The sequence below is a fragment of the Schistocerca nitens genome, chromosome 1 (assembly GCF_023898315.1).
Source record: "Schistocerca nitens isolate TAMUIC-IGC-003100 chromosome 1, iqSchNite1.1, whole genome shotgun sequence".
Taxonomy (NCBI): Eukaryota; Metazoa; Arthropoda; class Insecta; order Orthoptera; family Acrididae; genus Schistocerca; species Schistocerca nitens.
The window spans coordinates 274,335,166-274,349,208 of record NC_064614.1 but is presented as its reverse complement, the minus strand read 5'-3'; the positions used below and the strand labels follow the sequence as shown (position 1 = coordinate 274,349,208).

The following is a 14,043-nucleotide window of genomic DNA, read 5'->3' as shown; positions in this document are numbered from 1 at the left end:
AAAAATCATAGTTTTATATTCAGTCCCACTTGAGATAACTAACCCCAAACATAACAAAAAATGAAAATTTGCAAAATTCAAAAATTCATAAAAAATTACGGAAACATTTGTAAGTGTTCTTGCTCTGTATGAGGCTAGTAGTGTATGATATCTGACTATAGAAAAAAAAAATAGTAGACTCTCTTAAATCACTCCCTGTTTGTTATTTTTGGGCCTAGAAAGTGGATTTTTGAAAATTTGTATACCAAACTTTGGAGGTCATTTTGACTGGTTATTTTTTAATTTAGGGTATTTTATGTAACAGACAATGTTGTAGAGGACACATTTCTAAAAACAAACATGTCAATTGCAATGTTGTAGCTTAAGCCAGTGGAGAGATATTCAAATTTTTGCTAATGCCTCCAAACTGAAAACTCGTCGCGTGCCTACAAATAAAAATGGTCTCCATCCAGTAAAGGTGCAGGATAAATTATTTTAAAAAAACTGTTTTGAACTTCTCACGTATAGGGTAATCGCATATAAAAAAATTAAAGTATATAAAAATGGTCAAGCAACCATCACTGGACCACTTCATATGGATTGACCCACCAGGAAGACAGACAACATACACATCTGGACCAACCAGAGAAAAGTGCAGTTTCCAGAATGAGATTTTCACTCTGCATCGGAGTGTGCGCTGATATGAAACTTCCTGGCAGATTAGCTTCTGTAAAGTTTGGAAGGTAGGAGACGAGATACTGGCAGAAGTAAAGCTGTGAGTACCGGGCGTGAGTCGTGCTTCGGTAGCTCAGATGGTAGAGCACTTGCCCGCGAAAGGCAAAGGTCCCGAGTTCGAGTCTCGGTCGGGCACACAGTTTTAATCTGCCAGGAAGTTTCGAAAGTGCAGTTGCCAACCATTGTCTCAGTACAGGATACAATATGGATTTCAAAAGTACTAGAATTCTCTCAGTTGATATCTTCATACTGGGACAATGCAATAAAAGAAGCAGTCAAAATTCACAGCTCAACAAATCTTGTAAAAATGGATAATGGTTTCCAACTTAGTACAGCATGGGACCAGCATTGGTAGTATTAAACTCACAGCGACTAAAGGGGGAAACTAGTGGTCACCCAAGGGATGATGCTTTGATGATGAATTAACTGTTCGGGTAACATTGGTGAAGATGGATGCAAGCTAGCACAGACACATGTATTTTGGCAAACAGCTTTCAAAAGAGATAGCTGGAGTGGCTTGGTGGCAGTGCATAGGAGGAATGACAGTCTTAGATCATATGCCGATCCTTGATTCATCATCCGACATGTGGTGTAGTGGTCCTTCTCAGTTGTGAACAAGAATGTTTTGCTATTGGCCACCAAATTTGATGCCTTCATGCTTGTGTGCTTCCCACTTAGACTGCTATAAACAGGAGGTTGTAGACACAGCTCGGGGTTGTGGACACACTTGAGCAGTGTGTTCATCTCAGCTGAGGATGTCAGTTGTAACAATGAAGTGTTGTGGAGATTTCACAGCAACATCTGATGTTTTGCCTGAGAACGATCTCTACCTCTAGTCCACTGGGAAAGGCTCAGTGAATTATTATTGTTATTTGCTCGTTTTTTCGACTATGTGGACACAGGCTGTTACTCGACAACAGAATAAATTGATTTACAGGTTACAAAATGCAATAGAACAAAGTTACCCTGTATTAAAGTACAGACTACATGAATGCAGAATAAGGAAAGTTTAGATGTTGTACCATAGGAAAGAAAGCAAGAGGCATTAATTATGTAATCAAATATATCTTAATCACAGAGATTAATTATCACAAATTATGGTACGCACATATGGAATGTTTGAAAATTAAATTATAGTAAAGGTATTGAAATTTGACAAAGTTATAATTTTCTATCTTTTTACTGTATCCCTTCCCCTAATCCTTCATTGATTTCACATTTTAATTTGTGTGAATAAAAAGACAGTAACCTTATATATATATTTTATTAATGACTGGTGTGTTTTTGTGTGTTGTAGATATCCATAGAGGAAAATAATGATGGTAACTACTTATCAGCAGGAGAAATGCCACTTCCAGCATTATATTTCACGATGGCTTTATTGTTTTTCTTGTCTGGATGCTTTTGGGTTTTCATTTTGAGGAAAAGCAAGTAAGTTCAAAAAGAAAGACAGGAAAAAATCTGCTACTAAACTAAATTGCTAGAATGAATAGTTTTGTTTGTGCTCTGTTTGACATTATGTCCCATAAAGCTGGAGATGGTGGCAAAGGGATGTAGGTATTTTGGATGATTTGAATTGCTTCCTAGCGATTATTTAAAGAACTGCTTAACAAGAACTATTTTCTCTTTGGGTGCAAAGAGATGCAAGTGCAAATGATCATGTCTTTAGTTCCAAATGTATTGTAAACTGTTGTCAGACAATTTGTATGCATTGGAATTTGGCAGAAGAGAATCTGTTTGTGCAGTCAGATCATTAAAATAGAAGAATGAAAGAAAGTGAACTTGTTAAGAAGAATGGAGATAATCTGCTAATGATGTGATGTGTTCTGATGATCCTATGTGGGACTCAGAACAGACATTTCCAGTAGTAAAAGCAAACGGAAGTATTTGTATGCATATTTGCTAAAAACTAACTTGGAAATATTTTGTTTCTTTGTGTAACATTGTTTTCATTTGCCATACACAATCAGATTTATGTGTATGGGTTAATGTAGATGGGTGTAAGAGCTAAATAGATTATTGGTGAAGACATAGCTGAACAAAACATTCTGAATTTAAATCACTGATACAATATGTACAACTTGATAAATAATCACCACATATTGCGTACAAAATAACAAAAGAACATAAAATTTTATGGCGATAGGTGGTTGAGTCTCCAATATTAAATGCTTAAAAAAATTTTCATATTTTACAGAAATGATGTCTCATCCACAATAATTGCTGTGCTGCTGTCTTCAGTAGCAAGAGATGAAATGTCAACAAAAAAAAATGCTTTATACCATAACTAAAACCCCAGAAACTTATTGGAGGAGGAGGAGGAGATTAGTTTTTAATATCCTGTTGACAGTGAGGTCATTAGAGACAGAGCACAATCTTGGATTAGGGAAGAATGGGAAAGGAAATATGTCATGCCCTTCCAAAGTAAACAATCTTGGAATTTGCCTGAAGGGATTTAGGGAAATCATGGACAACCTAAATCAGGATGGGCAGACACGGTTCAAACCACCACCATCCTGAATGGGAGTCCATTGTGATGACAACTGCACCACCTCGCTCGGTCAGAAACCTATAATATACAAGAATATTTCTCCTTTGTTGTCATCTTTTAGGTGTTATTTATTCATTTAACATGTACTGTAGATCCTGTGAAGAAGGAGAGTCTTAAGGTATGTGGAAGAAGGTTAACAAATGGTAGAAACTTGATCTGTATTCTCTGTTAACAGCAAAGAGTCACTATATTGATTAATGCTTGCACTAGCTAATCGAGGAAATTAGAAAGAAAACTGCTAGTCTGTCTCCTCAGTTATATCACATAACTGGTGTTTACCTTTTATTGGTAGCTGTAATATTTACTTGATTACAAAAGTATTTTTTTTTAAATTGCCTACACCTGTAAATACTGGGTCCTGTTTTCAGTAAATTACTACTTGTTATGTAGCTTTACAGTGAATACTGCTAGTTGCCATGTAACTAACATAACTTTTAAATTCTTAAATCTAGATATTCAGGTAATTTGTGGAAAGAGTGGCTAATGTGGTATTTTTTTATTATTATCTTCTTTTGAACTGGTAACAATTCCCATTTGGGTGCTTCGTATTATATTTCATGTGTCAGAGTATATATAACTTCACTTTCAACCCAAGGTAAAGGAGACAAAGTATATATGAAAATTATTTTTATGTTTCATATTGTGATTGTACAAATCGGAACACAGCTGACACTGATGTATATTGAAACTTCCTGACAGATTAAAACTTTGTACCTGACCAGGACCCGATCCTGGAACCATTGTCTTTTGCTGACTACCCTCACAGGTTTACTTCCACCTGTGCCTCGCTTCTATCTTCCAATATGGTTTGGGTCCTTGTCTTTCACACAATTGCTGCACACTCCACTGTAGAGTGAAAATTCATTCCCATGTTTACTGTCAGCCATATAGGTCATCAAGGAGTAAATGTATTGGGAAGTGAATCTAATAATTCCAGGATCCTTAAAAAGGCTTCTGCAAGATGTACAGTATCTACTTTACACAGTATTCACACTACTTTCTTCTGCTGAATAAATATTTCATTTACTTTTGTTACACTACCTCAGAAGATAATTTCGTAAGACAACATGGAGTGAACGTATGCAAAACAAGCCAACACTCTTGTCCTTTTTTTTTTTTGTTGAGTCTTCTTACTAATTTGATGTGGCCCATCATGAATTCCTCTCCTATGCCAACCCCTTCATCTCATTGTAGCACATGGAAAGTATGTCCTCAATTATTTGCTGGTTGTATTCCAATCTCTGTCCTCTACAGGTTTTACTGTATATAGCTCCCTCTAGTACAGTGGAAGTTACTGCTGATGTCTTAACAGGTGTCGTGTCATCCTGTCCCTTCTTCTTATCAGTGTTTTCCAAATATTCCTTTCCTCACTGAATCTGTGGAGAATCTCCTCATTCCTTACATTATCAGTCCACCTAATTTTCAACATTATTCTGTAGCATCACATTTCAAATGCTTCAGCTCTCATCTGATCCAATTTTCCCTCAGTCCATGTTCCACTACCATACAGTTCTGTGCTCCAAATACCCATTCTCAGAAATTTCCTCACCAAACTAAGGCCTGTGGTTGATACTATTGTTACCAGTGATAGTCTGATTTTTATGTCCTCCTTGCTCTATCCATTATGGGTTATTTTGCTGCCTAGGTAGTAAAATTCCTCAACTTCATCTACTTCGTGATCACCAATCCTGATGTTAACTTTCTCACTGTTCTCATTTGTGCAACTTCTCATTACTTTTGTCTTTCTTTGATACTCTCAATCCATATTCTGAATTTGTAGACCGTCCATTCCAATCAACATATCCTATAATTCTTCATTTTTACTGAAGATAGCAAATGTCATCAACAAATCTTATCATTGATATCCTTCCACCTCAGGTTTTAATTTAACTCTTCTCAAACAGAGTATTTGCTGTTACTAGCTGAAGTTTATCACAGAACTCAATTAGTCTTTCTCCTCTTTCATTTCTTCTGCCAAGCCCATATTCTCCCATAATACTTCCTTCTACTCCTTCCCCTACAACCGAATTTCACTCCCCGATAACTTTTAGATTTTCATCTCCCTTTATGTACTGTATTCCCATTTCTGTATCCTCATATACTTTCTCTGTCTCTTCATCTTCAGTAAGTGATTTTGGCTTAGTGTAACTGATATGTTGTTGTTGGTGTTGATTTAGAGTTGATTCTCATAAGAACAACCATATCATTAAACTATTCACAGTAACTCACTCTCTGCCCTACCTTCTTATTATAATGAACCCTACTTGTGTTTTACCATTTTCTGCTGTTTTTGATATTACCCTATACTCATCTGAGCAGAAATCCTTGTCTTATTTTCATTTTAAGTCATTGCCCCCACTATATCTAGATTGAGCCTTAGCATTTCCCTTCTCAGATTTTCCAGTTTCCCTGCCATGTTAAAAATTTTGACATTCTGTAACCCAGCTTGTAGAATGTTACCCTTATATTGATTATTCAATCTTTTTTCTCATTGTCACCTCCCCTGTGGCAGTCTCCTCCTGGAGATCCAAATGGGGGACTAGTCTGGAATCTTTCGCCAGTGGAGAGATCGTCATAACACTTTTTCAGTTACAGGCTACATGCCCTGCAGATACGCAGTATGTGTCTTTAATGCAGTGGTCTCCATTGTGTTCCGCATCCTCGTGTTGTTGATCATTGCTGATTTGTCCTCCTATTAGGGGCAGCTTCCCACCCCTAGACCAAGATAGTGCCCTGGACACTCCTTCCACCCTCTTTGACAAGGCCATTGGCAGAATGAGGATGACTTCTTATGCTGGAAGATTTTTGCAACATTGATGATGGGTTTTATTCAAAGTGTAAGCAGTGGTGGAGTTCGAACCCTGGACTAAGGACATTTTGATTACTGTTCAAAGATGCTACCCCTAGTCATTAAGTCAGCACACTAAGAAATGCTTCTGAGAAAAGAACATGCTGAACTAAATTTCTTAATTATTTGATGTGTGTACTGACCTCATTTCAACTTGTCATCCATCTAAACCCCAATGAAGTTCATTTCATTTAGTGTGCTACTTTTAGTGTCTAGTTTCAGTGTTTGAAACTGTATTATGTGATGCAAATATGAGTCTTAGTCTTATTAAGATTTGAGCTGTTAACTGTGAACCACATCATCAGCAAACATTTCAATTTTTGAACCACTCTTTCAAGTGATTCAAGAGTAACTCATGTACTGTAGATTAAGAACAAGAGTGTGCCCAATGCTGATCTTTGTGGGAGCCCTCACATTATGTTGCCCCATTCTAAGGTTACTTCCAGACCTGTACAGTCTAGTCAGTGAGACGCTCTGCTCTCTGTTATGAAGGAAAGACTCCATCCATGCAAGATGAATGCCATTAATCCCATAATACTTCAGTTTGCAAAATTTTTTATTAAAGGCTGAATAGATAATTTTTAATGTTTAGCTCTGCCAGCATTTCATTTGTGGGTCTTGTCTTGCTTTCTATGTGGAAAATCTCTTACAAATCTGAATGGCATTCAGCAAGTTCTGCTTAGTTAAAAAGTAAGTATTCTACTGTAGGTATCTTTGTCAAACACTTTTGAGAAGACTGGATGGAGATGATTAGCCAAAACATTATGACTGCCTGCTTCACAGTCCAACAATGTATTCCTTTGGAACAAAATACAGCAGAGATTACGTGTGGCACAGATTCAACAAGTGCTTGGTAGTTATAAAGAGTTAAGTGGAACCAGATGTCTCCACACTGGTCACATCATGCAATTCCCATGAATTATAGCACAGTGGTTTGTGGGTGCTGACCTCGGGCCCAACGGTGCCTCAGATGTGTTCCATTGGGTTCAGATCAGATCAAATTGGCGATCAAGACACCAATATAAGTTCATCAAACAACTGTACCATGATTCTGTCCTCATGACATGAACAGATATCCTACTGGGAGATGCCATCGCCATAAGATGATGTCAAGCATAAAGGGGTGCAGGCGATCTTCAGTAATTTTTGAGCAGTCCACAGCTGTCATGGTGCCTTTGATTACTATCACATGCCCTATGGAAGCCCAGGTGAATATCCCCCGTAAGATAATGCTATTCTCACCAGCTGATTGCTTGAACTAGGGTGTATCCAGACATGACAGTTGATCTGGTGTATCAAGAATCATGATTTATGTGACCAGATGACATGTTTTCATCAATCCACGGTCCAATTTCAATGATCCCATACCCACTGCAATTGTAATTAACAATATTAGTGGGTCAACATGGTAACACACAGGGGTTGTCTGTTGCAGAGCTCCATGTTCAACAATATGCGCTAAATGGAGTGTTTCAAAAACACTTGTGCCTGCACTTGCATTGTACTCTGTCATCAGATCTGCCACAGATGACTGCTTGTCGTGCTTTATAGAGGGGGCAAGCCTGTGTCCTCCATGTTCTGTGACGATGTGTAGATGTCCAACACCTTGTCACCTCCTCCTTGTTTTACCATCCTTCAAGCACTTTTTGTAGATGCTCATGAAAATAGCACACAATCAGCTGACTAGCTTTGCTATTTCTGAGTCGTGATTGGGTAGCTCCGATGGTAGAGCACTTGCCCGCAAAAGGCAAAGGTCCCGAGTTCGAGTCTTGGTCCGGCACACAGTTTTGATCTGCCAGGAAGTTTCATATCAGTGCACACTCTGCTGCAGAGTCAAAATTTCATTCTAGAAACATCCCCCAGGCTGTGGCTAAGCCATGTCTCCGCTATATCCTTTCTTTCAGGAGTGCTAGTTCTGCTAGGTTCGCGGGAGAGCTTCTGTAAAGTTTGGAAGGTAGGAGACAAGATACTGGCAGAAGTAAAGCTGTGAGGACAGGGCGTGAGTCATGCTTGGGTAGCTGAGATGGTAAAGCACTTGCCCGCAAAAGGCAAAGGTCCCGAGTTCGAGTCTCGGTCTGGCACATAGTTTTTATCTGCCAGGAATTTCCAGAATTACTACTTTTTAGTGACCTGATGAATTTTATGAGATCTGTATGGTTCTATTTTTGCAACTAATGGTGATTAGTGGTGCTCACTGTGTATGCACCAGTAAATGCACTGAAGAGTCAAAGAAACTGGTACACTGGTCTAATATCGTGTAGGGCCCCCGCAAACATGCAGAAGTGCCACAACACAACATGGCATGGACTCTACTACTGTCTGAAGTAGTGCTGAAGAGAACTGACACCATGAATCCTTCACGGCTGTCCATAATCCATAAGAGTACGGGGCAAGGAGATCTCTTCTAAACAGCACATTGCAAGGCATCCCAAATATGCTCAATCATGTTCATGTCTGGGGAGTTTGGTGACCAGCGGAAGTGTTTAAACTCAGAAGAGTGCTCCTGGTGTTACTCTCTAGCAGTTCTGGATGTGTTGGGTGTCGCATTGTCCTGCTGAAATTGGCCAACTCCATCGGAATGCACAATGGACATGGATGGGTGCAGGTGATCAGACAAGATGCTTACATACATGTCACCTGTCACAATCATATCTAGACGTGTCATGGGTCCTATATCATTCCAACTACACATGCACCACACCGTTATAGAGCCTCCACCAGCTTGAACAGTCCATTACTAACATGCGGGGTCCATAGACTCATGGGGTTGTCTCCAACCCATATACGCCCATCTGCTCAATACAATTGGAAGCAAGACTCGTGCGACCAGGCAACATGTTTCCAGTCATCAACAGTCCAATTTCGGTGTTGACGGGCCCAGGCGAGGTGTAAAGTTTTGTGCTGTGCAGTCATAAAGGGTACACGAGTAGGCCTTACTCCAAAAGCCCATATCAATGATGTTTCATTGAATGTGTTGCACGCTGACACTTGTAGATGGACCAGCATTGAAATGGGCAGCAATCTGCGGAAAGGTTGCACTTCATTCACGTTGAACAATTCTCTTCATTCGTCATTGGTCCCATTCTTCCAGGATCTTTTTCTGGCCCCAGTGGTGTCAGACATTTGATGTTTTTCCAAATTCCTGATATTCGCAGTACACTTGTGAAATGATCGTATGGGAAAATTCCTACTTCATTACTACCTTGGAGATGCTGTGTCCCATCTCTCATGTGCCGGCTATAACACCATGTTCATACTCACTTAAATCTTGATAACCTGCCATTGTAGCAGCACTAAGCAATCTTTCAACTGCACCAGACATTTGTTGTCTTATATAGGTCGTGCCGACTGCAGCGCCATATTCTTTCTGTTTACATACCTCTGTATTTCAATATGCATGCCTGTACGTTTCTTTGACACTTCAGTGTATAATGCATCGGAATTTGGTTGTGTATTTGTGGGTGCAGCGTGTACTGCCACTGTGAGGGAGTAAACATTGAATTTGCTAGCCATTATTTTGAAGGTGTCACTATTCTTGACGTAGCTATTTTCTTGGGGCTAGATTTAATTTGAGCCACTGTTTTTGTTTGTTTCTTGTTTGATAACATTCCAAATTCTTTTTTTTCTTTTTTCTTGAAGCATATTATCTTTTGAGCATAGTTCATGAGTTTCCCTTCTTTAATAAGCTGGAAAATTTAATGGTACAATTGGTATGGTTATGGAGTTTCATGTGTTTGACTACAGCTTGTTCTCAGAATTAGGTATAATTCTTTCTTCCTAGAACAAGGTACTTAAAGCCTGAAATTATCAGCTGCCCTGTTCACTTTTATCCTTATTTGTGTTTGGGGAAAATAATACTCAAGTTGATGTGGGAATATCTTTAAGAAAGAGTTACATTTTTCTTCACTGTATGCTTCACTGTATGCTTTATAAATTTTCTACAAATGTTCTTTCCATGCTTTATCTCCAAATACTGTGATCACATTATTGTTTAATCATTTGCTGATACTATGCTTTTCTTCTGATCTGTACCTAAATGGCCACTATATTTCGTTGTTGAGATTTGACCAACATGATGGGATAAACTATTAGCTATTGGTTTTACAGCTAAATCACTACTGGTTGTTGGATCTGAAAACAAATTGTCAGTGGCTGTTGCACTGTTATATTCAATTCTCATAGGGAATTTTATCATTGAAAATAATCTGTACCTAGATCTCGTCAACTCTAGGTGCTCTTGAGCAATGCTATCTGACACAAAATAAACATTAAAGTCTCGACAAACAGTTAGTCTCCAGTTAAGTCTGCACATCTTTATATTAAAACTATTTCTATCTGCTTCATGAAGCTTAAGATATTTTCTACTGGTGGCCTGTAATCTATCAGGACTACAAAAATCAAAAAGCTGCTTATCACAATACTTATTAACGTGGAAGGCCTATGATGTCACAAAAAATTGTGCTTGTGTACTGCAGTTTCTTTTTTCTTCCTTTTTCTGTAGCAATATGGTGTTGGCTCTTATCCATCAAGATGAATTTTTTAAGTGTAAGTGATTTCCATGCGATGTTCTGACATGCGCAACAAATCTGCTGACATTCCTTCCATTCTTCAGTTTTCTTGTGGGGATGTCATCCTTTTTGTTAATGAAGTTTTGATGCTTTGATGGAAGACTCTGAATACATTTACTTTAATATCCATTACTTTTTTCATGCTGCAGTATTTTGTTTTTACCAGTAGCTTTTTCAACTGCAACTATACTGATTCTACAACTCTGTCTTTCAGGTGAATATACAATGAAAGGGTTGAGGAAACACCCTGGAAATCAGTGGCATGGTATAGATACTCTTTCGGTCAGGCTGAATGCATCTGGCAAATAGTCTTGCAAGTAGTGTCTCACCAGAATGTTCTATTGTAAACCATGCTCTGTATGAAGTGATTGATGATGCATCAGTCACATCCATTTGTGAATTTCCCTCTCCCCTGAGTGATTTTCTAAACTCTGCATTTACACTTTTCACAGAATGTATAATCTAGGTTTATCATACTGCTCAGAGAGTTGATACCATCTTCACACTATTCTGGGGATCATTCTTAGCATTGTGCCTGACGTTATCTTCAGCTGTATGATGAAGGTTATGGTCCAAGCACTTACCTACACCACCTGCTATTATTACATGATTTCATTTTTGGCAATATCATTCCCCAAAGAACCTAAGTCACATGTGGCATAACTGAGACCTGCACTTTGGAGTTCCCAAAGAATTCTGTACTTCTTCTGACTCTCCCCTCATGTGACTACTATCTAGCAATAAGATGCTCCTGGTAATCGTAAAACTCCCCTTCCTCTGCTTAGTTTGTACCTTATGCACTGTACTGGCAGACTGCTTCTGTTTCCTTGGGCTGTCTGAATTCTGTTGTTCTCAGACTCCAATGCATTCAAACTACTGTAGACAGTTAGACTGAATCTGTCAGTTTTGCAGAATTTCAAAGGCTTGAGTTATTGAGTTTTCAGGTCTAACCCTAACATTACTGCAGCAGAATGCAGCTCAGAAACTGCTAATTCATCTTGCATTAATGACAAATCAGGGTGAAACTTCAAGATAAGAAACTCTTTTTCCAGTACTGTTCAGTAACAGTACCTCCTTTCATCTTCAGAAGTGACTAGCATCATTCCTCATACACACTGAAACAACAATAGTCATGGCATAAGAATATGCACATATACTTATGGTGGAAGTGTCATGTGCACAAGGTGTACAAGGGCAATGAATTGGCGGATCTGTCATTCGTACTCTTGTGATTCATGTGAAAATGTTTTCGATGTGATTGTGGTTGCACGATGGAAATTAACAGACTTTGAATGCAGAATGGTAGTTGGAGCTAGACACATAGGCATCATTAGGGAATTCAATATTCTGATATCCACAGTGTCAAGAGTGTGCCGAGAACACCAAATTTCAGCCATTACCTCTCACCATGGACAGTGCAGGAGCCGATGGCCTTCACTTAATGACCGAGAGCAGCGGCATTTGCTTAGAGTTGTCAGTGCTAACAGACAATGAACGTTGCATGAAATAAGCACAGAAATCAGTATGGGACATACGACAAATGTATCAGTTAGGAGAATGTGGCAAAATTTGGTATTAATGAGCTATGGCAGCAGATGACAGATGCGAGTGGCTTTGCTAACAGCATGACATCGCCTGCAGTGTGTCTCCTGGGCTCATGACTGTATCAGTTGGACCCTAGATAACTTGAAAAGTGTGGCCAGATCAGATGAGTCCTGATTTCAGTTACCAGTCCTGATTTCAGTTACCAGTCCTGATTTCAGTTGGTACGAACTGACAGTAGGTTTTGAGTGTGTTGCAGACCCCACAAAACCATGAACCTAAGTTGTCAGCAAAGCACTGTGCAAGCTAGTGCAGGCTCCATATTGGTGTGGGCTGTGTTTACGTGGAATGGACTGCATCCTCCAACAGAAGCAATCATTGACAGGAAATGGTTATATTTGTCTACTTGGCGAACATTTGCAGCCATTCATGGACTTCATGTTCCGAAACAATTATGGAATTTTTGTGGATGTGCACCATGTCACCGGGCCAATTGGCCCGCAATTGGTTGTTCGCAATTGGTTTGAAGAACAGTCGGGACAATTTGAGCGAATGATTTGTCCACCCAGATAGCCTGAATCCCATCTAACATTTATGGGACATAACCGAGAGGTCAGTTCATGTGCAAACTCCTGCACCAGCAACACTTGCTATTATGGATGGCTGTACAGGCAGTGTGGCTCAATATTTCTGCAGGGGACTTCCAATGACTTGCTGAGTTCATGCCATGTTATGTTGCTGCACAACACCAGACAAAAGGTGGTCTGAAATGATATTAGGAGGTATCCCATGCTTTTTGTCACCTCAGAGCACGTTGTATTACAACATACCACATGAAAATAATGCTGTGATTCCTCACACTTATATAGTCATTCTGAGTTTCTGCGACAGTTTGTACACTTGTCTGTTTTGACAGTTACGGTATTTTGTTAAAAAGCTTTATTTAAATTAAGATAGCATCTAAGGAATTTCTAAATCTGTTTTTTTTTTTTTGATAAAATTGCTTGAAAAGGAGAATTGTATTATGTAATTCAAATGTAGCTTTTAAGCTAAAGTACTTTGTGCAATGAAATTTAATTACGAGAGGAAATGAAAAGTATTCAAGATAAATAATCTTATTTACGAAAGAGAATCAAACATGTTTAGCAAAGATTATGTTAATACCTTTGGTGAGAGCACTTTATTTTATGTTAAGTGTTGATAGTTTGCTGAGGTATGTACAAAAACTTCCTCAGTCTGTAACGACCCTCATTGCCTTTAGTGACCATGCAAGACTCAGTAAAAGGAAAACAGCATCATTAAGTTTTGGATGTACACCGTAAAGTACGCTTCACTGAAGACCGTTGACCACAAGTTCCTGATTACAGACCACTACTGTATGGAAAGTTTTATAAGACTACTTTCAGTGATGGCCTGAGTTCGATTGCATTTACTTAAGATGTTGAATCCTAGGATGCCGAAGTTCAGTGATAATACAATTGAATATACTGTCACCACCTGCCATAACAGAGCAATATCAGAATCTGCGAGCAGTTATGTCTATTTGTGCCTCCAGTTGACCATCCATTCTATACAAATCTTGAAGCACAAATCAAAAATCATCTGTTTCCAAACCATATAAGAGATTACCATCAAGTGGAGGGAGAAGCACACAAGCTGCTAATGATGCTGTTTATGATACTGTGTGGGATTCTGAATAGACATTTCCCTTAGTAAAAACAAATGGGAGTATTTGTTTTGCATATATGCTTGCTGGGATATCTATGTTTCCGTATGTAACATTGTTTATTCATTTGTCGTATCTACACCATAATATGTAT

The 14,043-nt window shown here is 38.8% G+C and overlaps 1 protein-coding gene across 2 annotated transcripts in view; it reads left to right on the top strand.

The window, feature by feature from the left end:
* The window catches only part of LOC126248094 (protein GPR107), a 209,417-nt gene that overhangs the window by 129,056 nt on the left and 66,318 nt on the right, over positions 1 to 14,043 (top strand). For both annotated transcript variants that reach the window (XM_049948772.1, XM_049948765.1), the window contains exon 7: positions 2,012 to 2,145. In XM_049948772.1, the coding sequence (XP_049804729.1) occupies positions 2,012 to 2,145 (134 nt within the window). The remainder of the gene's footprint in view (positions 1 to 2,011; positions 2,146 to 14,043) is intronic.